The sequence below is a fragment of the Astyanax mexicanus genome, chromosome 7 (genome assembly GCF_023375975.1).
Source record: "Astyanax mexicanus isolate ESR-SI-001 chromosome 7, AstMex3_surface, whole genome shotgun sequence".
NCBI classification, from domain to species: Eukaryota; Metazoa; Chordata; class Actinopteri; order Characiformes; family Acestrorhamphidae; genus Astyanax; species Astyanax mexicanus.
The window spans coordinates 7,528,306-7,555,000 of record NC_064414.1 but is presented as its reverse complement, the minus strand read 5'-3'; the positions used below and the strand labels follow the sequence as shown (position 1 = coordinate 7,555,000).

The 26,695-nt window shown below is 37.4% G+C and overlaps 3 protein-coding genes across 3 annotated transcripts in view; 1 reads left to right on the top strand and 2 right to left on the bottom strand.

The window, feature by feature from the left end:
• The window catches only part of brf1a (BRF1 RNA polymerase III transcription initiation factor subunit a), a 98,688-nt gene extending 91,819 nt beyond the window's left edge, over positions 1 to 6,869 (top strand). The window contains exons 17-19 of the mRNA XM_022685091.2: positions 2,631 to 2,682; positions 3,173 to 3,329; positions 4,663 to 6,869. Coding sequence (XP_022540812.2) covers positions 2,631 to 2,682; positions 3,173 to 3,329; positions 4,663 to 4,700 — 247 coding nt within the window. The 3' untranslated portion in view covers positions 4,701 to 6,869. The remainder of the gene's footprint in view (positions 1 to 2,630; positions 2,683 to 3,172; positions 3,330 to 4,662) is intronic.
• Positions 6,870 to 10,231: 3,362 nt separating this feature from the next.
• LOC111196042 (DLA class II histocompatibility antigen, DR-1 beta chain-like) lies at positions 10,232 to 14,342 on the bottom strand. The gene is made up of 4 exons (XM_022685094.2): positions 14,153 to 14,342; positions 12,090 to 12,371; positions 10,492 to 10,605; positions 10,232 to 10,418 (listed from the first exon to the last, which is right to left on the bottom strand). Exons 1-4 carry the CDS (start codon positions 14,217 to 14,219, stop codon positions 10,402 to 10,404), a joined length of 480 nt encoding a protein of 159 aa, XP_022540815.1. The 5' UTR covers positions 14,220 to 14,342; the 3' UTR covers positions 10,232 to 10,401.
• Positions 14,343 to 19,325: 4,983 nt separating this feature from the next.
• On the bottom strand, positions 19,326 to 25,097 carry LOC103040636 (H-2 class II histocompatibility antigen, I-E alpha chain-like). The gene is made up of 4 exons (XM_022685095.2): positions 24,946 to 25,097; positions 23,414 to 23,665; positions 21,715 to 21,996; positions 19,326 to 19,488 (listed from the first exon to the last, which is right to left on the bottom strand). Exons 1-4 carry the CDS (start codon positions 25,001 to 25,003, stop codon positions 19,370 to 19,372), a joined length of 711 nt encoding a protein of 236 aa, XP_022540816.2. The 5' UTR covers positions 25,004 to 25,097; the 3' UTR covers positions 19,326 to 19,369.
• Positions 25,098 to 26,695: the final 1,598 nt, after the last annotated feature.

Genomic DNA, 26,695 nt, shown 5'->3' with positions numbered 1-26,695 from the left:
AATGAACACATTGGCACATCACGTCACTGCATACTGTATTACTGTTTGTATTTCTTCTAATACGTGTGTGTGTGTGTGTGTGTGTGTGTGTGTGAGAGAGTTCGAACTAGATGGCACAGATATATACAGGCCTTCTGGGAATGTGGAGCTTATATTAGATCAGGTAGAGATGTGATGTGTGTGGTGTGTGTGTTTTTTGATAGACATGGCAAGAGAGATCTACATGTGTTTTTTTTGGTATGTGTGTGTTTGTCTGTGTGTGTGTGTGTGCACCATGTCCCTGTGCGACTGGAGCTTCTGCGTTTCCAGTTCATAATCAGTCGCCTTTTGAATAAATCTGAGTATGATTTATTTATGCCGCCTCTTTGACACATCTCCGAGCCTCATTAGCATATCTTAAAGTGTGTGGAATAACATTAAGTCCTTTCTGGCTCATTAGCGTGCTGTGCTAAAAACAAACGAACTGCACATTAATTCCATATGCCCTTATTTACATAAATTACACACTAATGTATTTGTTTGTTTACTCTGTAGATTAGGAGGAGACTGGCCGTATCTCTTTGAAAGATTAAAAGATGAATTATGATTAGCTGTGTGTGTGTGTGTGTGTGTGTGTGTGTGTGCATGTGTGTGTGTTTACAGAGCATGGATGTGTTTTTAAAGGTGCTGGGTGTTAGGCCTGCTCTCTACACTGTATGGCACTTCATTATAACCACCTCCTTGTTTTTACAATTTTACAATTGCCTGTATCTTATCAGCTCCACTGAGCGCTTTGTAGTTCTGTAATTCCAGATATAATTAAGATTCTATAGCTTTTTTTTTTATACTTCATAACTTGATTACAATATCAATATATCGTATGATAAATGTACGTGAACTCAATTATGTATTTCTTAGTATGAAAAGCCCATTAACATTAATGAGTTCATATTGAAAACAGACTTTTTAATTGATATTGTGTTTATTTAGGATATTCATATATATATATATATATATATATATATATATATATATATATATATTGCAGTTACAATGTCAATCTTCTTAATTAAATGTTATATTTTATTTCTATTTATTGTCTGTCTCTCTGTCTTCCTCTCTGTCTATCTATATATTTTGTCTGAGAATATTTTATCTTCTATTTTGTCTATGTGTGTGTCTTTCTGTCTGTCTCATTGACTATCTTTCTATCTGTTCAGGCTGTCCCTTTTCTGTCTCTGTCTATCTTTCTATCTTGCTGTCCTTCTTTAATTTTAAGTGATAGACCAACACAAAGTAGCATATAATTGTGAAGTGAATGAAAAATTATATATGGGTTTCAAATTTTTAATCAGAGAAAAATCTGAAAAAGTGTAAAGTGCCAAAGCACTACCCAAAAGTATTATCTTGCCATCCTTCTCTCTCTTTTTGTCTCCCTCTATTTTCTGTCTTCGTTTATGTGTGTCTGTGTTTTTGTCTATTTCTCTCATTGGGATAGAAATGCCCTGCTAACTGGCCTCCCGGCCTGTGTAGTAAAACCACTCCAGATGATCCAGAACGCAGCAGCACGTCTGGTCTTCAACCAGCCAAAACGGGCACATGTCACCCCGCTGCTCATTGAGCTCCATTGGCTACCAGTTGATGCTCGCATCAAATTCAAAGCTCTTACTATCGCCTACAAGGTGATGACAGAACAGGCTCCTTCCTACCTGCACTCGCTCCTGAAGGCTTACGCTACCTCCCGGCCGCTGCGCTCCTCCAATGAACGTCGCCTCGCTTTGCCAAACATTCACACAAAGCAATCCAGACTGTTCTCATACAGAGTTCCCCAATGGTGGAACAAACTACCTTCCACTACCAGATCAGGAGAATCTCTCACTATCTTTAAGAAACTCCTGAAGACAGAGCTCTTCAAAGAGCACTTACTCTCTTAACACCTCTAACACACTAACTACTTCTAACCTCATTTCCTTCTTCCCCTCCTTCACTCCTCTATCCTATTATTCCCCTTTGACCTCCTTTTATCCCTATCCAAAGATGTTTTACCTTTAAACTTATTTTACATTGTACTTGACTATTGTAAGTCGCTTTGGACAAAAGCGTCTGCCAAATGTAATGTAATGTAATGTAATGTAAACAGTGTATTGAGAGAGCGAGAGAGAGATGCTGTCAGTTTGTTCAGAGAGATGACAATGCTAACAGTGCCCTCTTGTGGAAGGATGTCAAAGTAAACTTGAGATGATCCCCAAAGACATCTTCATATTGTTGCTGTTGAATAAAAAACATGTATCTCCAAAACTGCCACTTGACCGAAGAGAGATAAAACCTTTCTACCTTTCAATGTAAAAAAAAGTAATTTTTTATTGGTCCATTCATCAAGAAATGTTTTGACACAGAGTAAGGGACAGTTTGTGTGTTCAATTTATGTATTAAACTAAAAATCGACAAAAATTGAGATTTTCATTGGGTATTTGCTTAATTGATTAAAAAAAATCAATGAATATGTTACACCTGTATGTTTAAAGCAAATGTGTATATGCAGAAGTTTGTGCTAAATTGATTACTGTATGCTTTCATTACTTGTTAGCTACATTAGCTTTGTAGCTGCTTAAGAATCAAACCATAACATGTGCTTCTGCCATGTTGTTTAGGATACGACCACTCATTTCTGCACAACCCTCTAAGAAACAGGCCCTGGATCAGGTGAGTTTTCCTTTTATTCCGTCCAGTAAAAGTTTTGCCCATGAGAACTGATGCACTTTGGTCACATAGAATATATATATATATGTACAGTGGCTTGCAAAAGTATTATATATTTTGTGTGCTGTTGTCTATACCTGGCAACCGGCAGTGTGGATGTAAAAGTTGGGGAATGGCGGCGAACAGATAACCGTGATGTTCCATAGTTCAAATAAGAAAATACTGGCTGAAGCTCTTGCTCATGCTCTGTTTCCATATTATCTGATGATGCATCCTGATCATGTTGAGTTACTACAGAAAATACAATCCTTAATGGTCTTTTAATATTTTATATTTTGTATTATAATGCTGTACTTTACATAAATATATTCATATATATATATATATATATATATATATATATATATATATATATATATATATATATATATATATATATTTACCTTCCAGTGACTGTTTTAAATAAGCTCCTTCTCTCTTCTCTCTTTTACAGTCAGTGTTGGGGACCCCAGTGTCAGTGCCTGCAGCCCCTGCCCAGAATGCCGTGCTGGTGGAGAGTGGGCCGGTGGCGTATGAGGATGTAGGGGATGAAGACGAGGAGGAAGAGGAGGAGCCTTGTGTTAGTGCTATGCAGATGATGGGTGGCAACGGTCAGTACTGACAGTCTAACACAGCGACCTCGTGTCTAGTGTAGCTGCAGGATTTTGTTGCGTCGCTCATAACTCAAATTATACTACAGTTAGTTCTGACCTTGCAATGTGATTGGCTGAGAGACGTTCTATGAGGGCCGTTATTAGCTTGCAATGCACTGTAACCAAAGCTCTACATGTATTACTCCACCATATACAGGTAACCTAGCAACGATGCAGCGCTTACAAGCAAAACGGGGCAACTACAAACAGAGCAGCAATGGAACTATTTTAACTTGCAGAGTTTTTATAAAAAATCTGATTGTATTTTCTTCTCCTCTTTAACTAAATTTTTTTAACAAACAGCGATAATGGAACTGTGGTATAATCACAATAATACACTCGAGGTTCGTGCTATAACATGTCATTTTTGCGCTGATGTGCTGATCTACGACTGCTTAATTATACCACAGTAAGTTCTGGCCCTGCAGTGTGATTGGCTGAGAGGCGTTCTATGAGTGCCATTATTAGCTTGTAATGCACTGTATCTGAAGTTCTCCATGTATTACTCCGCCACATACAGGTTACCTAGCAACAATGCAGCGCTTACAAGCCAAACAGTGCAGCTACAAACAGCGCAGCAGTGGAACTATTTGGAACTATAACGTGCGGAGTGTTTATAACCAAACAGTAGTTCTCTTCCTCTTTAACTCAAAATCTTTCAATAAAAATTGATAATAAAACTGTGGTATAATCACAATAAAACACTCAAGGTTTGTGCTATAACATGTAATAATGGCACTGCTGTGCTGATCTACGACCGCAGCACAGCAGTGCCAATATTACACGCAATGTGATTGGCTGAGAGGCATTATATGAGTGCCGTTATCAGCCGGTAATGCACTGTAACCGAAGCTTTCCATGTATTACTCCACCACATACAGATAACCTAGCAACAATGCAGCGCTTACAAGCCAAACAGTGCAGCTACAAACAGAGCAGTAGTGGAACTATTTTAACTCGTGGAGTGTTTATAACCAAACAGATTGTATTTTCTCTTCCTCTTTAACTCAAAATCTTTCAATAAAAATTGATAATGGAACTGTGGTATAATCACAATAATAATAATGTATTATTTTTTGAATGAAACTTGCAGATATGCTGAAATTTGCATGCTAATTGTTGTACATAAGCTTCCATTACTTGTTAGCAAAGGTTAGACAGCAAACATGACTCGGCAGCTCAGCTAAATTGGTATTAATTAGATAAATTACGGTTTGTGTCAAATTATCACACTAATGTTGGTCTGATTGGATTGTTTTGTTTTGTTTCCTTTTCTTTTTTTTTCTTTTAGACTACGGCTACGACTTTGATGACGATGACGGGTTCTAGCTCGGCTCTGTGTGAAGAAGGGGAATGCTAAAACAGAGAATACTGCTGGCACACAGCCAAACTCACTATACTCCTTGCTGCTGCTGCTGACTTATACTTGAAGAAACCTTAGTTTACACACACTCACAGAACACAGTGCCAGGGAATTCAGGGACTGATGCTGGATTGTGCTTAACCACCTTTAATTTAGAGTCACGCTCTGTGAATGTGTCTGTGAGTAAGAGTGTGTGCATGTGTCCGTGTGTGTGTTATGTGAGAGTGAGAGGGAGAGGATAAAGTTAATGTGCAGTAATGCTGGGGATAATCTCTTTTCGTCCTCGTCTGGCATTCATCATCCACACAGACACAACAGTTAATTAGGATATATCTGCTCATCATTAAAAGCTCTGTTTCACTGTTAGCCATCAAGTTGCACGGTTTACTTGATTACTGCTGCCACTTTTGAAGCTCCACAGTTGACTGACATGGCGATCCACCAACCGCAATTTATTTATGTATTTATTTATTTATTTTCGTTAACACACAATCAGAAACAGTAGTATGCAATAGTCGGTAGGTCACAGTCTTTACCACCCACATTTAGACAAAGATTTTACACAATCTAGTGTATGTATAATTTGACCCGGGTTGGTTAGATACCATATGGTGCTGATTTTCTGAATGAAAATGACATATATTATACAGAGGCTTCACTTCAGGACAAATGTATGCACACACACAGACACACACACACACACACACACATACACACTGTAGGGCATAATAATAAGGTCATATTTGACAGACATAAATCATAAAGCTGCTGCATTCATTTACATTTAATTACACCTGTATGCACAGCCTGTGTGTGTGTTTGTACACACTTAAATGCATTAAATGCACTGAGGGGTTTGTTGTATGTGTGTGTGTGTGTGTGTATGTAGCCTAAATTGAGGCTGACATCTCTGGGAGGTGTGTGTGTGTGTGTGTGTGTATGTATGTGTATGTGTATTCACTAACTACATTAGAGTGAGAGATGGCCTAATGCATACAGGTCCATGTACCATACATCTAAACACATTAGACCCTCCCCCTCTGAGGTTGTGTGTGTGTGTGTGTATGCGTGTGTGTGTTTTGTGTGTGTGTGTGTGTGTATGCGTGTGAGTGTGTGAGAAAGCCAACAGCGGTGAAATCATTTCAAAAGCCAAAGTGTCATTATTAGAAGGCCTTACTGTGTATATATAGATGAATCATATTAATGTTAAATATCTGCTGCTCTGCTCATGAACAGTACCAGTCAAAAGTTTGGACGTATCTTAAGTTCAATTTTTTTTTTTTTTTTTTTTTTCATTATTTTAAAATGTTCTGCATTGTAGATTAATACTACAATCATTCACAGACATGTGGAATTGTTTAGTAAAAAAAACTAGAAAATATTATATATTTCAGATTCCTCAAATTAGCACGCTTTTTTTTTAGTTTACAGTTTTGCACATCTAAACTGGATTTTCTCAGTCAGTTTTATGAGGTAGAGTCACCTGGGATTCAGGCTTTCAGTTAACAGCTGTGCTGAACTCATCAAGAGTTATATACTTGAATTTTTTGTCTCTTAATGTTTAGTTTGAGAGCATCGGTTGTGTAAAGTTGTGAAGAGGTAGAGTTGCAAGTATACAGTGAATAATAGCTATATTTGAGTAATATTCTAATCTATATTGGGGCAAGAACTAGTCAACTATGTAAAGGTCAGTCAAAAATGATATGATGAAACTGGCCCTCATCAGGACCGCCCTAGGAAAGGAAGGGCAGGAGTTTCCTCTCTTGTACAGGATGAGTTCATCAGAGTTACCAGCCTCAGAAACCGCAAGTTAACAGCTCCCCAGATAAGAGCATTTCGGTTTTGGTTTGTTTAACACTTTTAAGTTACTACATGATTTATAGTTCATATTCTGGATGAATTCAGTATTCATTTACACTGTAGGAAATGAGTAAATTATAATAAAAAAATAAATAAATAACTGAAAAGGTTTGTCCATATTTTTGACTGGTACTGTATTTGTGTTTGAATTTGAGGTTTAGTTCGGAACTGTTTGTTATACTGTGATGCGTTACCTTTTCAGTGTTAATGCTGCAGTTAACTCAGCGGTGTCTGTATATAAGTGTAAATATAGAATGAAAGAATGGGAAAAAGGATTTATGATGCTGTGGAACATTTATTTAGTTTTTTTTGTATTATTGTTATTTGTCATTTTTTGAAATGTAATCTCGAGATTACAGCTCGTATTGGGCAGCGGTTGCTAATTCAAACGTGTGCTAGAAAACCTGTTTTGGTAAAAATAAAATCTGCTTGTTGGTGATGATTACTCTTAAATCTACAGAAATTAGCTTATATGATGTCTATTATATGATGATGATGCTGCTGCTAAGGGAGAAGTTTTACACACATTTTTATAAGTAGTAGTATTATTATATGGTTAAAATGCCTGAGAGTAGTACTGTAGAAAGTGTTACTTGTAAGTAGTAATAATAGTATTATTATGTAATGATGAAGGCTAGCAAACTCCCTTCCTCTAAGGTGCATGATGATTTACACCATGTAATACAGCATCAATACTTTTGGAGGAGAGCACTAACTCCCAGTTCAAAGGATTATCTAATCCAGACAGACCAAGGCCAGATATGAAGACATGTACACATACACTATAAAGGTAAAACTGTACAGTGAGGAAAATAAGTATTTGACTATGCAAGTTCTAAAATTTTCATCTTTGGTGCATGTCCACTGTGAGAGACATAATCTGAAAATGAAATCTATTTATTTATTATAAAATAATTTATTTGTGTGTTACTGCTGCAAATAAGCATTTGAATACCTGCCAATCAGCGAAAAGTCTGGCCCTTAAACACCTGTAAGTCTGTCTCTTAAAGGTCCACCTTTACTCTACTTATTATTCTAAATTAGAAGCACCTGTTTGAGGTCGTTAGCTGCATAAAGACACCTGCTCACCCCACACAATCAGTAAGACTCCAACTACTAGCAACTGAAACTTAGTGATTACCTGTTCAGCAGAAAACTAGCCAGCCAACCCATTTTCATGGCTGTAGCACTCTATTTGCATGCTGTTGTTCATACCTGGCAACCCTGAGTGTGGAAATAGGACTGATTTAAATAACGGTAGGGAGATTCGGAGGATATAACCCACACAGATTTCCGTGACATGCTGCAAAGTTCATATAAGAAAATACTGGCTGAAGCTCTGCTCACAGCCAATTCTTGTAGATAATGAGTTGAAATAGGACAAATGAACAAGCATAACAATCTGAGACACACAGATCTGCTGTAATGTCTTAATATCTTTTAAAGGGCTTTAGGTCTTTAGGGGTCTTTGCCGCAATGTTGTTTCTAAACTGAAAGCAAAAGCATTTCTAAATGATACCAAATGGTACCAGTGTGCTGGAACGACCATCCCTGCTAAGCCTAATATATTAATTCTAAAAACTGGGGTATCGGGTCGCTTTCTCAGGAGTTCTTCTGGTCACGTCACTCGTCTTTACGTACTTACATCACACGAACATCCTCTAAAAGAGGATCTGGCTCAGTTTTACTGAACGAAAGCGGCTGGTGGAGCAATGGAGACTTCAGAAGAGGAAACTCAGAGCTCAGTAGCTCATTCACTCCTAGTGAAACCAAAGAAACGAAGGAGTGAAGTGTCTGACTGGGCGCTCTTTCTTTCTTTCTCTCTCTCTCTTTTTCTTTCTCTGACTAAACAAAACCTAGAATCAGGTTTGTCCGCTCTGAAAGGAAACTGCGTCCCACCCACCCAGTTTAAAATGATTCTTCTGCATGGTCGGTGCAATTACCCATTCTCACCAGAGAGGGCCCTAAATCCCCAAGACTTCAGCTTTAAATCCAGGTGGAGATATTTATAAAACAATTGACCTTAAGAGTCCTTAACCTAAAGTGTGAGACTGTTATGAAGTATAAGGTGCCCTCAGGAATGTTAAAAGGAATATACACATAGAAAACGTATCACTTTTAATTGACCAAATTTATTTGTTATTAATTTCTAATTGCTGTTATTAAATTATTATTAGTAGAAACACTCAAGTTCTCAATTTTATTTACATTTGTTTTATTTTATTTTATTCTTCTAATGTTGGCACTTTTCAAATAAAGTGTTCCTGAATAAACTACTGAGTGTGTTCTTTTTAACCATCCCAGCCTCTGAACACCACCTTTAAAGAAGGAGTTGCATAAAGTTATCCAAAAGCAGTGTGTAAGACTGGTGGAGGAGAACATGCCAAGATGCATGAAAACTGTGATTAAAACAGGGTTATTCCACCAAATATTGATTTCTGAACTCTTAAAACTTTATGAATATGAACTTGTTTTCCATAGTTTATAGAATCAAACGAAATGTTAATGTTACTCAAACATATACCTATAAATAGCAATGAAGTGGTCTCAGTTTTCTCAGAACTGTATATGAGTATGGTATAGCTGGATATATTTGTAAATATGTATATTTGGGTTGAAAATGCTTTGGGAATGATATAAAAAAAACTGTGGGTCTTATTTGTGTGTTTCTTCTGTGAGACATTTGAGTGAATAAGTATTCAATGACCCCAATGACCTTCGTTATTGAAACACTTTTTAATAAACAGCTTGTTTTAAAGCTTTTTATATTGTAAATTTTAGCATTGTATAGAATTTTTTTTGCATAATAATTATGGAAATGGCATCATCTGTATACATAATTTCTGACAAATATTAATACATACATTCAGTAATTATGAACACTATTGCGGAGTGCCATCAATTTGGCCTGAGATAAAAAAAAAATGAGCCCAGTGCGCCCTCTAGTGTACAAGTGCAACATAATTCAAATGTTATTCACTATTGAGCATCAGTTAAAGGTAAATAGTACTTGACAAATACATTTAAAATTAATAAGCTCTGATTTAGCTATTTATAGGTTTATGTTTGAGTAAAATGAACATTGTTGTTTTATTCTATAAACTACAGACAACATTTCTCTCAAATTCCAAATAAAAATATTGTCATTTAGAGCATTTATTTGCAAAAAAAAAAAAGAGAAATGACTAAAACAACAAAACGATGCAGAGCTTTCAGACCTCAAATAATGCAAAAAAATACGTTAATATTTATAAAGTTTTAAGAGTTCAGAAATCAATATTTGGTGGAATAACTGGTTTTTAATCAGAGTTTTCATGCATCTTTCAGGCATGTTCTCCTCCACCAGTTTTACACACTGCTTTTGGATAATTTTATGCTTTTACTCCTGGTGAAAAAGATTCAAGCAGTTCAGCTTGGTTTGATGGCTTGTGATCATCCATCTTCCTCTTGATTATATTCCTGAGGTTTTCAATTTGGTAAAATCAAAGAAACTCATCATTTTAAGTGGTCTTTTTTATGTATTTATTTTTTTACAAGCTGTCTGTGACCTGCTCATATGATGTCCATGACCCATCAGATGAGAATCACTGTTCTAACACAAAGTAAATAAATATAGCCCCCCCCCCCCCCTTATCATCACACAGAATAAGACAGATAGGCTTATAAATGGCACAGAATCAAAAAAAAAATCGAGAAGAACACAGTACTGATTATTTTATCCTTTTGTCCTTATTTGTCGATGACTGTTCTTCAGTCTTCCACAGACTGGTGTGTTATTATTAAGGTACGTCCACTCTCCTCTTGCTCTTAATATGAAATCGGGTCTGTAGAACAAGAGAAAATATAGTCAGTTTTATTTGAATAACCCCGTCCTACACTCCCCACCTCCTGACTCACCTCTGCGGTGTCTCAAATAGAAGATGAGTCCAGCAGTCGCGGTCACTGTCCCCAGCAGAAGCCCAGCGGCTCCAACAGCGATTCTGGTTTTCTGAAACCCGGGCAGTGATGGATCTGCAGGATTTCAACACAAGACTTACAGAACTTCACTGCTAAACTGGAATCCTATTCAAAAGTTTCTACAGTCAGTCCAGACAGAAATCCTCATCCAATTTTAGTTTTTACAAAGTTTAGCTTTTATACTTGTTCGGTCCTTCTAATTCTAAATAGCTAGGAAAAATTAACAATTCACATTAAGAAAAAGGACGGGTCTCAGGAGGATATTACAGTATAGTGTTTATTACCATTATCTGTTTCTATAGGACTTTATTATCTACACACACTGAGAGTTCAGGTTGTGTTGAAAGATTTTCCCTACGTTAAAATGTTCTAGAAAGTGTGCCCATTTCTGCATATTCTCCATTCTCCACACTGTTCTAGTATGTTCTCCTTCCATTCCTCTAATTGTATATTTTCCCCATTCATTCACACTGTTCTAGAAGGTCATTTTTTCATTTACATGGTTTTAGAAAGCTCTAATTTCATTCACATCCTTCTAGAATGATGACACATTTATACTGATCTAAATAGTTCTCCTCTTCACACTAATCTAGATAGCTCTTCCTTTTGCACTGTTCTAGAAAGTTCTCTTTTCATTCATATGGTTCTAGAATGATTATCCCACACTTTTACACTAATCTATACTGTATTCATACTGTTCTAGTAAATTCTCTCTTCACACTGGTCTAGAATAATTATCCCACACATTCATACTGGCCTAATTAGTTCTCCTCTTTATCACTGTTCAAGAATGTTCCTCTTCTATTCACCCAGTTCTAGAAAGTCCTCGTTTCATTTAATTGATTCTAGAATGATTATCCCACACATTCACACTAATCTAGATAGTTCTTCCTTTTACACTGTTCTAGAAAGTTCTCTTTTCGTGTATATGGTTCTAGAATGATTATCCCACACTTTTACACAAATCTATACTGTATTCACACTGTTCTAGAATAATTATCCCACACAATTATACTGATATTCACATGATTCTAGAATGAGTATTCCACACATTTACACTAGTCTATACTATATTTATACTGTTCTAGAATGTTCTCCTGTCATTTACACTGTTCTAGAACGATTATCACACACATTTCAAACTAATCTATATTGTTCTTTTTCATTCATTTTGTTCTGGAATGTTCTGCTTTTATGCACACTTGGTCTAGAATGATTATCCCTAACATCTCAAACAAATCTAGATAGTTCTCGCCTTTGACACATGTTCCTTCCATTCACCTAATTCTAGAATGTTCTCTTTTCATTTACATGGTTCTAGAATGATTGTCCCACATGTTCACACTAATCTATACTGTATCTAGGATGTTATACATCCATTCACACTGATTAGGATGGATGATTTAATTCTAATACGTTCACCTATCCACGCTTTCTTCTATTCAGTCTCCAGTGTTCTCTGCAGTTCATGCTGTTGGAGAATATTCTAATAGTAAACTGAATGAAGTGAAGGAAGATCAGCCTGGTCTCAGTCTCACCCCACTGGTAGGTCCTGGGCTGTTTGAAGCTGGCGTGCTCCACCAGGCAGGAGATGTTCTCCCAGGGTTTGGGGTCGTACTCCAGGTAGGCGTGGCTCTGGTAGTACCAGTCTCCATCGGCCATCTCCTCGGTGTAGGTCACGCCGCCCGTCACCCTCTGCCCGTCTCTGAGCCAGGTGATGTTGATGTGTTTGGGGTAGAAGTTGTAGGCGCTGCAGATCAGCATGGCCGAGTACGTGCTCACAAAATGCTTCAGGGACCTCAGCTTGACCGTTGGCTCAACTGAATCAATGAAGAACATTTTGGTTTGGGTTGTTTTGTATGTTATTAATTAGTTATTAAACATGCATTGATGTGCCCAAAGTCATGGGACAGGAACTAGAATCATCCCAGCCAACATAGAACGTTATAGGAACGTTCCAGAAGGGTCAGCATATAACGTTACAGAAATGTTGAACTTTTCAGCTTTTTGTGTTTGTGTTCCACAACAAAATGCAATGCAATAATTTTCCAGGAGAAATACTTCATTTTCTGGAACAAGAAAACCACTTTTGGCCATGACTGTACCCTGTGCCTGAAACTCAAGAAATGCTGACTTGGTATCTCATTAATTATACATTGAAATGATGAGGTCTTTGTATCTGAATCAAAAAGTAAAAAAAGGCCAGACAACAATTTTAGGTTTGTAGAACATTTTCTGAATGTTACAGTTAACATTCTTAGAATTCTTAAATCTGTCAAGTTTTCTGGATGTTCTTAAAGCAGTTTTATTTAATTTAATTAATTTTATTCTGGTAATGTCGCTGCAAAGTCACTTGTGTCAGTGTTTAAATTTTTAGTTTTAAGAATGTTACTTTTAACGTTTCCATAATGTGAATATTTGTATAGCCTAGAACATTACGTGAGAAACTTTCTGATAACATTGCATTTATTTATTTACCCATTTTTTTCCCATTTTCTTCCAATTTAGCTAAGCCAATTGCCCCACCCATTTAGTTAATAGTCAGCTGTATATCCCCCATCACTAGTGATGCTACAACACCCGGAGGGTGAAGACTAGCACATGCCTCCTCCGATACATGTGAAGTCAGACTCCGCCTCTTTTCAAACTGCAGCTGATGCAGCATTACAAAGAACTCGGACTCGGAGGAAAGCGCAGTGACTTGCCTTGAGCTGATCCACATCACCCTAGGTGATGAGGGGAAAAAAACGCCACCTACCCAGAGGGGCAAGGACAGTTGTGCTCCCTCAGGTCTTGTGCATCTGCATGATGGCAAGCTGCATGACTGGGATTCGAATCAGCGGGCTCCTGATCATAGTGGCAGCACTTTAGACTGCTGGACCACTCGGTGGCTCGCTTTTGAATTTCTAGAGACACCTAAAAGTAGACACACTCATATGTGTGAGAAAAATGTATGCATTTTGTTCAATTTTTTTAAGTTTTTTATTTCCAATTTCTACATTTCTACACTTCTGTTCAATGAAAAACATGTTCACAAACCTTTTTTGCTCATAGCAGTGTAGTTTCTCTCGAAAATAATTTCTTTGCAGACTCCCAGGTCAGCCCTTGCTATCTCCACTACACTTATGTTGTTCCAGTACGCTGCTTTCTCCATTCCTAAGTCTGTGTAGCCGACGTAGATCCCCCAACTGCTCTTAAACTGGACTTCCTTCGTTTTACCAAAGATATATGTTTCAATATACTCCACATCACTGAGATCATCAGAGCTGAATGTGCATTTAGCCCATTGTGAATAATAATATCCATCTGCAAAGAAACATGTAGTAGAATAAATGACTGTATATAGTTACAGTATCATCGTTTTCACAGCATTTGAAATATTTGCTATAGTCAGACTGGATTAAAGTTTTGTAACAATAATAGACATTAAAATCAAAGTTTTTTTATTGAGGTAATAGGATAAGATTGACATTTCGCTAATGTTAAGTGAATAACATGAATAACATGAATACTGTTATTCATGAATAACATGAATAACAGTATTTTATGTACAGAAATGCACAGAAATGAGGATTAAACTATAATACAGACTGTTTCTCACCTGTTCTGATTGCAGCAGACAGTAGCAGCACATAAAGACAGCTGAAGACACCCTGTGGAGACATCATGCCCGACTGAGACACTGCCAACTGGTAGGTGCAGTTTATGTTTTGATACCAAGCCAAACCGGCCAATCAGCTGCTGTGGGAAGATAAGGTCAGGTGCTGACAGGGAGAATTCTGAGAGAATCATGAACTGAAAACACTGTTTTTCCTCCCTCTGTAAATCAGTGCCAGTGTTAAGAGTCTTGCCCAAGGACTTGTATTGGTGTAGCGCAGCATAGTCATGCAGACCGGGAACCCTAGTATCCCACATTGTGTGGTAGCTCACTGGCAGGGGTTGGTGTTATCCACTGCCCAACACCAAACACACCAACCAACCACACACATAAATTGTTAAAGTTTTATTGCAATACTATAAAAAAATCCATATATTTTCACCACATAATTAAATCTATGAATTTTTCCCATTTTCTCCCATAATTTGCCAATTACCCAACCCACTAATTAGGACTTCCCCTATCACTAGTGGCCAACTGTGCTCTCTCAGGCTCCGGCAGCTGATTCAAACCGCCAATCTCCTAATCATAGTGGGAGCAGTTAGCACGCTGGTCCACTCGGAGCCTAAAACAGCAGGGTTGCCTGGTCCAACAAAAATATCCAGCCCAAACGCAGTCTAAAACCCACCTTTCAGAAGCTTAATCTATCCCAAAGTATATGTCTGTCACACGTTTGAAGCGAGAGTGTACGACTTACTATTTTGCTTATAAGGGATTTATTATCAGTATTAGTATTTATCTTAAAGTCATTAATAATATTGTAACATTAGTGTTTTATTACTTCTTTTATAACAGTTTATAACAGACCCCCCAAACCATATACCTTAAAAATGATCAGTTTCTTTGATTTTACCAAATTGAAAACCTCTGGAATATAATAAAGAGGAAGATGGATGATCACAAGCCATCAAACCAAACTGAACTGCTTGAATTTCTGCACCAGGAGTAAAGGCATAAAGTTATCCAAAAGCAGTGTGTAAGACTAGTGGAGGAGAACATGATGCCAAGATGCATGAAATCTGTGATTAAAAACCAGGGTTACTTCACTGAATATTGATTTCTGAACTCTTTATGAATATGAACTTGTTTTCTTTGCATTATTTAAGGTCTGAAAGCTCTGCAACTTTTTTGTTATTTCAGCCATTTCTCATTTTCTGCAAATAAATGCTCTAAATGTCTACTCAGACTTTCAGTGCTCTCTTTGCCACAATCTCACTACGTTTGTCTCGATTTATCCAGACATGCGCACAAGCAAGACTGACATGCAAAGTCCTGATTTCTGGGATATTTAACATGATTCTCAGGCATCAGGGATGATGAAGCATGAGAATCCCGCAAGTCTCTGGAGAAGTGGGATGTCCCTAATTTCAGCCCATGACCTCTTGATGAGTAAACTTCCTCTTAGAAAACAATGCAAGCTTTGCACAACTCCTGTCAGACCTCAGTCAGAATAGTGAAGTTTACACCACTCGCTTAGGCCTGTTTCACACATGCTTTCCATACGTTCTCATAATTAGTACAGCATTTACTGAATAGACCCTTTGAAAATTAAGTGAAATCCAAAGACAACAAAACAAAAATGAACAAAATTAAAATTAAATCTCTCTTTTTAGTTTAACAAATAAAATCAAGTAATGATTTGATTTTTTTTTTCATTTTAGCACTTCTTAGTATATTGTCAGGACCAGGCATAGATAAGACAAGCACAGATGCAATAAAAAGGTTGCATTAAAAATGGGTATTCACACTCGTGGTCAACAACAGGTAAGATAGTAAGAAAAGGCCAATACAAAAGCTGGTAAACAGAGAATGGCACTATATTACGGTGGCCAAGAAAGCCCAGCGCAGTGCAAATTGAAAAGCGCTGCAAAAGCACAAAACACATCCATCAAAATTACAACACAGGCGCAGCAAATAGAAAATCGCGCTGCAAATAGAAAAACGCGCTGCAAATAGAACCACAACACAACGGAAGTGAGTCACAACACAACGGAATTTTCCCGGGGGACCTTAAAAGATGCTGTACCAGCTGTATACAAAGGACAGTAAGTGGCAAACAAGCTTCTGAAAAGTAAGTTATGTTTATTACCTGTGATTACCACGGTTGTGTGCATATTATTAAAAGTTCTGCTTCACAAAACGCCTTGTTTGCCACTTATTGTCCTTTGTACACGTAGTGAAGTCCGAGACGTTACTGAAGACGCAGCTTAGCTGGTACAGCATCTTTTAAGGTCCCCCGGGAAAATTCCGTTGTGTTGTGACTCACTTCCGTTGTGTTGTGGTTCTATTTGCAGCGCGTTTTTCTTTTTGCTGCGCCTGTGTTGTAATTTTGATGGATGTGTTTTGTGCTTTTGCAGCGCTTTTCAATTTGCACTGCGTTGGGCTTTCTCGGCCACCGTACTATATTTATTGTACATGTGTTTTTTTTAAACACATTTTAACATTTATTTACTATTAAAACAGCATCTTGTGTTAGATTTAATCAACCTTGAATTATAATTGTTATATTATATTTTACAATATATTTGCTGTTTTAGTATCTTATTTTTGGAACATTTAAAAAACAGTTATGCTACCTCTTCTTTGTAAATATTACACTCTTACAATGTACAACGTACGATGTAAATCCCCCCCATCCTCCATTTGAACATAATGAACATTAAATCTCTTAATATTTAATCTATATTTATAAATCCAGTCCAGTCCACACAAATCACCTCATGATGGATCCCTAATAATACAGGAGAAATAAGAAAACATCCGGGTATTTGAACTGTATTTACCTTCCTGCAAACAATAGGCAAGATAAACGCTCTGTAGAGACGGACGGATCTAATTCCAAATCTAATAGTTAGCTTGTCATTTAATCAATTATGTGAGGCAAGGAATGAGTGATGTTAGTGTGTGGTGCATTCTGGGCAATAATAAGAGTCCAGGGGTGGGTTTCCCGAAAACGATCAACCTTAGCGAATAACGAACGAACTAACGAATGACGTGAGTAAAGAACGAGCCAGTTCTGCGAGTGTTTCCCAAAGAGCTTCGCAAAGTGAAAATTAACGAACGAGGTTAAAGAACATCTTTGTTGACTCCTCCCCCGACACAGCGCGCTCAATCAATCCACAAATATCGATTCAACACTGCAATATGCAGTATTTATTCACTATTACACCCTAAAAACGTAGAAATGTGTTGTAATCATCAACATTATACATATTCTGAAATTTAAGTTACAAAAGGATGTACTTTGGCATTAATAAAATACTCCTAAAGATACATATGACTAAATAAATACTCGAAAATCTAATCTAATAATATAATAATACATATACGTATGTTCCGGTGTGTGTGTGTATATATATATATATATATATATATATATATATATATAAAACCAATAGGAGTATGTTTTATACTTTATACACTCTGTGAAGCTCCAGCTCATCCTAAATCACCATCTCAGTTGGGTTTAGGTCAGGGGATTGTGAAGGCCATGCACCTTTTTGTTTACTAGATAATTCCATTTGCGTCAATTAATAGTTTTCATGGTCTATACCAGCCTGCATCGGGCGGAAGGCAGCAGGCTATACATCCTGGACAGGCCGCCAATCCGTCGCAGGGCAGACAGACACAGACGGACACACAGACACATCCACTCACACACTCACACCTAAGGGGCAATTTTTTATCCGACATCCAGTTAGCCTGAACTGTCTTTGGACTGTGGGAGGAAACCGGAGCACCCAGAGACACGGGGAATAATATAATATAATATGATATGATATGATATGATATGGTATGATATGATATGATATGATATGATATGATAATAATATAATTGATTATAATTAATAGTAACGTAATATAATTGCTTCAACCAGGGAAATTATCATTTTTCTCCCTCAAAATTGGCGGTCCCTGGTGTTTAAGGTGCTGAACTGCAAGTTGAGATCCCCTAAAGAAGCTCTTAAGAATAACGAGTGGGTGAGGGCACTCGTTAATCTGCGAGCGAGTTTACGTAGTACTTTAGTTACGCACGGGTTTGGGAAACACTCTTTAATTAACGATCAATCTTAAGTACGAGTTAACGAAGTTCTTAGCGTTACGAAGCTTTCGGGAAACCCACCCCAGACCTTTAGATCACTGCTAGACACAGATGCAGGAGGAATAGAAGCACCATCAGTGTCAGGTGTGACATGCTGTATATAAGAAGCTTTTATATCAATTACATTTTTCAGAAAGATTTGAAAACAAACACTTTATTAATTTCTACATCTAATGTATGAATTGTTATTAATATATATTTTTAATTTCTATTCCACAAATGAAAATAAAAAAATAAACCTAACACCCACAGACATAATTTTTTTTTTTTTTTTTACTCCTACATGGAAAATGGCACATTTTTGTTTGCAATAAACGTGAATGACTTCGGCCCACTTCCATTTCTCTTTTGTACCCCACCCCTTGTTTTCAAGAGTAACTCAAGAGAGAAATTCTCCCTCTAAGAATTGGGACAAACCTTCAAGAACCCAATACAGATATATAGATAAGGCAGTGGAGCGCTAAAGTGCAGCAAACTAGCTGCTGGTTTAATAGTTAAGGGCATCATATGTCTTTAGAAATATATGTGCTTTCTGTAATTGCTTTGTGATGGAAGTTAAAATTAGCTTTCATTAACTGTTATTTTCCATTCCACCTTAAATTCTGCAGCCTCTGCCATCTGTTGAAACAAGTAAGATGAAACAAGAAAGTTAGCTAGCTAGCTAGCTTGCTAATGAGACAAACTATTAGCGTTTTTAATGCTTGTTTTGAAGAATTCAGCCATTAAACATTAAAACTACACATTAAACTATGATAGTATTGTGTCTATCATCATTTTAACAAGGTAAGTAGTCAAATTTGTAGGTTTCTATGATTGTTTGTGCCGCTATCTTGCCAGTGATTCTGGGGCCCTTCAAAAAATGCTAAATGCTAAAAACCTAAACATGAATGAATCTAGTAAATCAGTACCAGTAAATGATCAAAGAAAGGCTTGGTTCCAAACCACTGAAGAAAGGCAAATTCCCCGACATGAGAAATGAAAGTAATGAAAAAAGATGACTCATATATTCAAATATAAACATAAAACATATTTAATGTTCAGGCTCAGAGTCAGCAGAGTCAGCTGTGGCTTCCTTTAACGAAGAAGAAGCTTCCAGTAGCGATTCCTAACAGACCTACAGCCACTCCGACTCCACAGAACACCAGCGGACCATCTTCAGGCGGATCAACTTCAGATTCTGTGAGAAAAACACACACACACACACATTTTATTACTAATTTGTATGAAAAAAATTATACCAACATATTATCCACAATGCATTCAGAGATGTTTTAACTCATTAATCAAATAGACAATAATCAAACTGCACTATGCAAATAAATGAGCTGGCTAAACTGACATTGTCATCTTGCATTAAACTTTTTTTTGTTGTTTTTGGATAGTGTCACCTAATTGCCTTAATAAAGAAACCACCCATGAAAACTTGTTTTACTAAAAGTTTTTTTACACTGACAGCTCAAGTTTCTGTCATTTCTAGTCACTTCCACTTGTTATAATATCACTGACAGTTGACTGTGGAATATTTAGTAGTGAGAAATTCTCACAAATGGGCTTGTTGCACGGGTGCTGCATCCTGTCACGGTACCACACTGGAATTCACTGAGCTCCTGAGAGCCTGAGACCCATTCTTTCCCATTCTCATTTTTCTGATGTTTATTTAGAGCTTCTTTTCTCTTCAGGAGACATGAATCCAGCGTGTCTGCAGAAATCCGCATGATCCTGCCCACCACATCTGTAAAACATGGTGGTGGGGGTGTTCTGAAATCTGCGTTGAGATTTTCCACCTGTCCAAAGTTCAGTTTTACATGACTTTAGTATTAATCTACAATACAGAACATTTTAAAATAATAAAAAAAACACTGAATTTAATTTTTTTCTAGACTGGTACTCTCTTTACTCTCTTTTGTAAAATATTATTGGGAATAAATGTCACTTTCGCACTTTTGTCTCTGGAGTCGTTTTAGTAGAACAGCTGTACGTCCTATCATCTGATTCAGCTCCTTTATTGCTTCTCTAGGACACAAACTGAGGCAGATTGCTAACAGCATTGAACAGTATTAACTTATCAGCTAATTAAAGAACAATAATAATCAAATATTAAGGACAAATGCAAAATTCAAGCACTGTCATCTCTTGTCAGCAGAGCTTCAGGCAGTATTTTATTACTATAACTTTAAAAATAAGTCACATAAATCTATGTGGGTGTGGCCTCTGACTCCACCTGCTATTCATTACCCAACAATAAGTCCACCCTGACTCCATCCACTGTTGGACCTGGTATGAACTGCTGTAAGATACCACACTGGAATTCACTGAGCTGCTGAGAGCTGAGATTCTTTTCCATTCTCATTTCTAATGTTTATTTAGAGCTTCTATTCTCTTCAGGAGACTTGAATCCAGCGTGTCTGCAGAAATCTACGAAATCTATGATCCTGCCCGCCACATCTGTAAAACATGGTGGTGGGAGTGTTCTGAAACCTGTGTTGAGATTTTCCACCTGTCCAGAGTTCAGTATTAGAGTCAGAGCAGAGCAGCGCTGGGCAGTACTTTGTGGTAAGTACTGAATATAAGAGTATGTAAGAGTGGACTAGGTGACGATGGTTAAAAAGTGAAGTGAAACATGTCCTTCTTTCCCTCTAGTGAGTTACCGGTGCAGAGAGAAAATTTTATTTTAAAATAACTCATCCAGTTTCAGTGGATATCAGTTGAATTCTGTCAATTCTGAAAGCTCATCCCATGTTAATACCCCATTCAGGGTTTTTTCTTCAAAATTAAATTGTTGCCTGGAGGTTATTTTGTGTCACCTTACAATAAATACGTTTATTCTGTTGCCAGAGGTATTTTATTTCTTCTTTGGCTTCTGGAAACACCTATTTGCTCCTACTCTTACTCTTACTGTCATAGTGTGGTCACTTCTCAGACTACCTTATGTAATCCTAATTTGCAATATATTTTATTCTCCTGACCATAATAAGGTTATTTAAGTATAAAGATTTTTTTTTTTACATTTACAGTAATTAAAATAAGTTCCAAGTTTTATTTTGTCAGTCTTTCAGTCAACATTACTTCTCCAGGCTTACAGTGCAGCCTTTGACGAATTAATAGGATTGTCTTTCTCCTCCTTGTGCAAGAAGGATCTCCTAAAATGTATAGATTTTTTTACTAGGAATTAAATAAATAAATAAATAAATAAGTGGTGGTCTTTAGAAAAGTATTATAGATTCTTGTTTTCAGGAGCATTTTTTATATAGATTTGTCTTCACATGATGGAGGCATGAAAACTCCTGAGGTTGTGCTGTACTACTTTAAAAGTCCCCTTTAGCACAGCCAAACAACAACATAAAACTTTCCTATTCACCACTAAAATCACACCATGACTTCCCCTAAAAATAATATATCCCACCCCAGATTCTGGTCTGAGGCTGCTGGAGGGCAATGTGCTCCACGGTGCAGCTGTAGATGTCCCCTTGCTCCGGAACGATGCTTATGGAGGAGAAGAGAGTGAAGGTGTAGTCTTCGTTTGGGTAATACTGGCTCATATACACGTCCTCCGTCACGTTTTCATTGTTCTTTGTCCATGAGATTCTGAGGGACGGAGGGTAGAACTCGGTCACCAGGCAGATGAGCTCATTTACAACACCCAGCTGCTCATCGTTCTTGGGGTACATGGTAATCCTGGGAGCATCTAGGAATATAAACAATAATTTGCTTTTTTTATATAATTCAAGCCTTTTTGGAACATTTCTCAATTTGTCCATTTATTATAGAATTAAAAAAAACAAACAAACAAACAAAAAAACACAATTAATAAAAAATTGACCAACCTACCCAGAAAAGCCAAGGCTAGGCTTCCCAGAACTTCTGGCCTCTTCTGGAGTATTATGTGTACAGCACCAGTCAAAAGTATGGACACCTTATCCTTAAATTAAATGTATTTGGACCATGAAATTCTGATCTCCCACTTGGAGCAGTGGGTGGGAATTGGGGGCATAATCCTGAAATGGTTCAGGTCATTTTTAACTGATAGAACGTTCTGTATTAGCCTTGCCGATTCTGAGTAATCTTCTGAGACTTTCCTTTGTGGGGTCCCACAGGGCTCAATATTAGCCCCACTGCTTTTCTCCCTGTATCTGCTCCCTCTTGGCTCCATACTCAGGAAGCATGGAATTTCTTTTCACTGCTTTGCAGACGATTGTCAAATCTATGTGCCACTAAAGAAAAAAGACAAGTGCTCTACTGAACCTCTGTTAAAGTGTCATGAGGACATAAAAACATGGTGGGCGGGTAACTTTCTTAAGCTAAATCAAGATAAGACAGAAGTGATGGTCTTCAGTGGCACCACTGGGACCCGACCGGTAGATCTAGGTTCTTTTATGTACATCACTTTGTCCTTTCTTTGAAAGCGTTAAAGTGCTATATAAATAAAGATGGATTGGATTGGATTGGATATTTAATATAAAATGAAAAAAAAAAGATGTGCCAACTTTGAAACATCCAAAATAAAATTCTCAAAAACACATTCTGGTTTGTTTAACTCTTTTTTTATTTATTAAATAATTCCATTTGATTTTTCTTTTATAGTTTGGATGACTTTAGTATGAATCTACAATGCAGAACATTTTAAAATAAAAAAAAACACTGAATTTAATTTTTTTTTGATAGGTACTCTCTTTATTGTCTTTTGTAAAATGTTATTGGAATTAAATATCTTTTTTTGCACTGATTCAGCTCCTTTATTGTATCTGACCTTGGATCTCTAGGACACAAACTGAAGCAGATTATTAACAGCACTGAACAGTATTAGCCTATTAGCTAATTAAGAAATAATAATAATCAGATATTAAGGAAAAATGCAAAGTTCAAGCACTGTCATCTCTTGTCAACAAAGCTTCAGGCAGTATTTTATTACTAGAACTGTGCAGTAAGTCACAGAAACATGTGTGGGTGTGGCCTCTGACTCCGCCTGCTGCTCGTTCCCCAACAATAAATCCACCCTCACTCCAACTTCTGTTGGACTTGGTATGAACTTCTGTAAGATCTGTTTATAATGAAGGTGCGGGGGTGTAGGCGTGTATAGGTGTGTAATGTGTGTCAATTCTTACCCATGTCCTCAGCTGGGAAGTTGTACCAGAACACACTGTATTTCAGGTTGTATCTGCATATTTGGAGTTCTTGAATACTACGTTCATAAGCTGCAGGAATGATGGTGTAGTTTAGAGTTGCAAACTTCGGCAGACTGACCACCCCTCGTCCGTCTTTAAAATCTGCATGATACTCCTCCTCTCCGTCGATCATCCACACAACTCCACCGTCAGTCTCAGAGCACCAATCAAACACGTAATACTCATGAACAACTGGAAAAGATGTGGATATGAAGATTTTACACACATGGAATATGACACTGTCATTGCTATAAATTGTGTAAATGCCATCACTACATCTATAACTGTGAACAACTTCAGTGACACTTAAAGCTCCACTAGGTAGGATTGAGATTTTGTGCTTGTGGGCTCCCCCTACAGTTGCAGAGTGTAATAAATGTTTCAGGCGGATTAGTTAGAATATGGCTTTAATGATAACAGACTCCTAACTTGATAAGAGCAAATGATTCATGATCTTGTTTTGTTTGTTTATAATTTTATTTCAATTTTTTCCCCATTTTCTCCCCAATTTAGCACAGCCAATTACCTAACCCACTCACTAGGACTCCCCCTATCACTAGTAATGCCCCAACACACCAGGAGGGTGAAGACTAGTACATGCTTCCTCCGATACATGTGAAGCCAGCCACCGCTTCTTTTCAAGCTGCTGCTGATGCAGCGTTGCCGATCACATCACACCGCACTTGGAGGAAAGCACAGTGACTCGGTTCCGATACATCAGCTCACAGACACCCTGTGCTGCAGGCATCACCCTAGGAGTGATGTGGGGAGAGAGCGCCATCTACCCACCCAGAGGGAGCAGGGCCAATTTTGCTCCCTCTGAGCGCCGGCGCTAGATGGCAAAGCTGCATGAGCTGAGATTCGAACCTGCGACCTCCTGCTCATAGTGGCAGCGCTTTACCACTGGATCACTCGGCGCACCCCTCATCTTGTTTTTACCAGCTGTAAATACACTAATGCAAAAAGCGAACCCTTAATCACCATCAGATCTTAACAGATATAAATCCTGCTACTATTTAGGAACAAACTGACACAACAACAGTCAAAGGAAACCAAAATCATCAACCCATAGAGGGCTGAACTCAAATTCATACTAAAACTTAAAGGAGAACTCTAGTGTGAAATGGACTTGGGTTTAGTTAAACATAATAGGCAGAGCAAGGCAGGGTTATTCATATAACAACTTTCATACACGGTCATTCAGAGTGCTTTATAAATTAGAAAATACAGAGAGAAGTCAAATGAAATGACGTAAAAGAATAAAAATAAAAATGGAAATAAAAATAATTTTAATAATAATTGCCATTTGAGCAGGGCTCCCAAACACTTCACATACGACTGTACAGTATATTTGATTAAAATATAAATATGCTACTGGATGAGATACATTACAGATATAGATTTGAGCATGTCAGTGAATGTGTGTGTGTGTGTGTGTGTGTGTGTGTGTGATGTTTGGAGAAGTTACTTACTTTTTTCTGCTGCACAGACCCACAGTGCAGAGGTGAGAATAAACACGTACAGCTTCATTCTTTCTTCTTTTATCCTGCAGAGAGGACCTGAGAGAGAACACACAGTGCCGGAGAGCTGCTTCAGGTGAGTACACAGTACAGTCTCACACTGTATGTGTGTGTGTGTGTGTGTGTGTGTGTGTGTGTGCTAGAAAGGAAGAATTGTTGAAGCTACATAAAATCACCTCCCCCAATCAGAGTGTCAGTGTGACGGTGACAGCACTGTCTCTGAGCAAAAGGAAATCTTTTTTTTTTGTAGCTTAAGATTTTTTTTTTTGGTAACTTAAACTTATTTCTGGCTTGAGATCTGTATCAGATACAGCTAGACCCAAAAGTATTTGGACAGTGACGCAATCTTCATGATACACTTGAAGTGAGATTGAAGTGTAGACTCTAGACTTTAGTTCAAGCAGCTGAACAAAAATATGCTAAGAAGCTTTTAGGAATTAAAACATTTCTTCTGTATAAAGCCATGTATATAGCTGGACAGAGCATCGTCTCTCAAAAGTGAAGCCACCACAGGTCGGGCGCCCCCTGCTGTTCGGTTTCAAAAAGCTGTGTAACCCCACCCATCCCCATAGGTTTCAATGGCAAAACAGACAACTTTCAATCACGTTTTTTTCTAATATACTGTAATTTGACCTCCTTTATTTAAATGCAGCAGCTAGTGTAACCTCTGCTTATATCGTCAATTTTTTATATCCCCACAGAATTCGTATTTTAAAACGTTATTTAGATCTATTAAATAAGGTTTGGTTATTGTAAAAAGGGCTGGTTATGGCCGGGACCAATAACAGACCTTCAGCTCCGCTCGGCTCTGCAGCCTGTGACCTCGAGGCAGCCCTCAGGGGCGGGGTTATTCAAATGAGTAGCTGTCTCTCCACAGTCTTTCTCCCTCCTCTGGTCTCTACTGCGCAGACTCGGGTTTCAGAATCGCCAACATGTCTAAGGATTTTGGCTTCATTTTCGTTGAATGAATGGGAACGGCAACACAGCGTCCATCTTTTTTACAGTCTCTGGCAAAACCTAGAGAAAAGTAAACGTAATGTAAATATGCAAATTGAGATGTATGTGCTTATACTAAGCAAAAAAATCTGAAAATGAGGTATGAGGCAAATCACAAAGTCTCAAAATGAGTGAAGTAAGACTTCACTAAATCAAGCAACAACCACTGATTTTTCTTGGCTTAAATTTGGACACAAAAGTCAAAATAAATTAAATGATTTTTGTGCTTTTATTGAGTGAATGAATTAAAATAAGGTTCATTATTCCTTAAATAAATTCCAAAATACTCTTACAGTGCTTAGTCAAAAAATCTTATCAAAGGTAAAAAAATGGGGCCTCTACACTAAAATGCTGCCCTCCTCTTCAGTCGAAGTGTAAACAGTCTCCAATCTGATTGGATCTGTTTGATGACGGGCGGAACTTTATGATTTAATTGACGCTCCTCATTAAAAATTAAAAATACCTCTGATTTATATTACATACAGTATGTTTGGCCAGGGGTTAATAAACATTGCTTCATTTGTAAATTTGAAACTAAACAAATTTTCTACTCATATCTTGAGTTTAATTCATTTTCTTTTACATTTTATTAAAAAAACTAATAAAAAAAGAGTAGCACTTTTTAAAAGAAATGTAACATAAGAAAGGTAAAGGGGAAATATTAACCATGTAAGCTGTTTATATTGCTTGCAATTTAGGTGAAGCA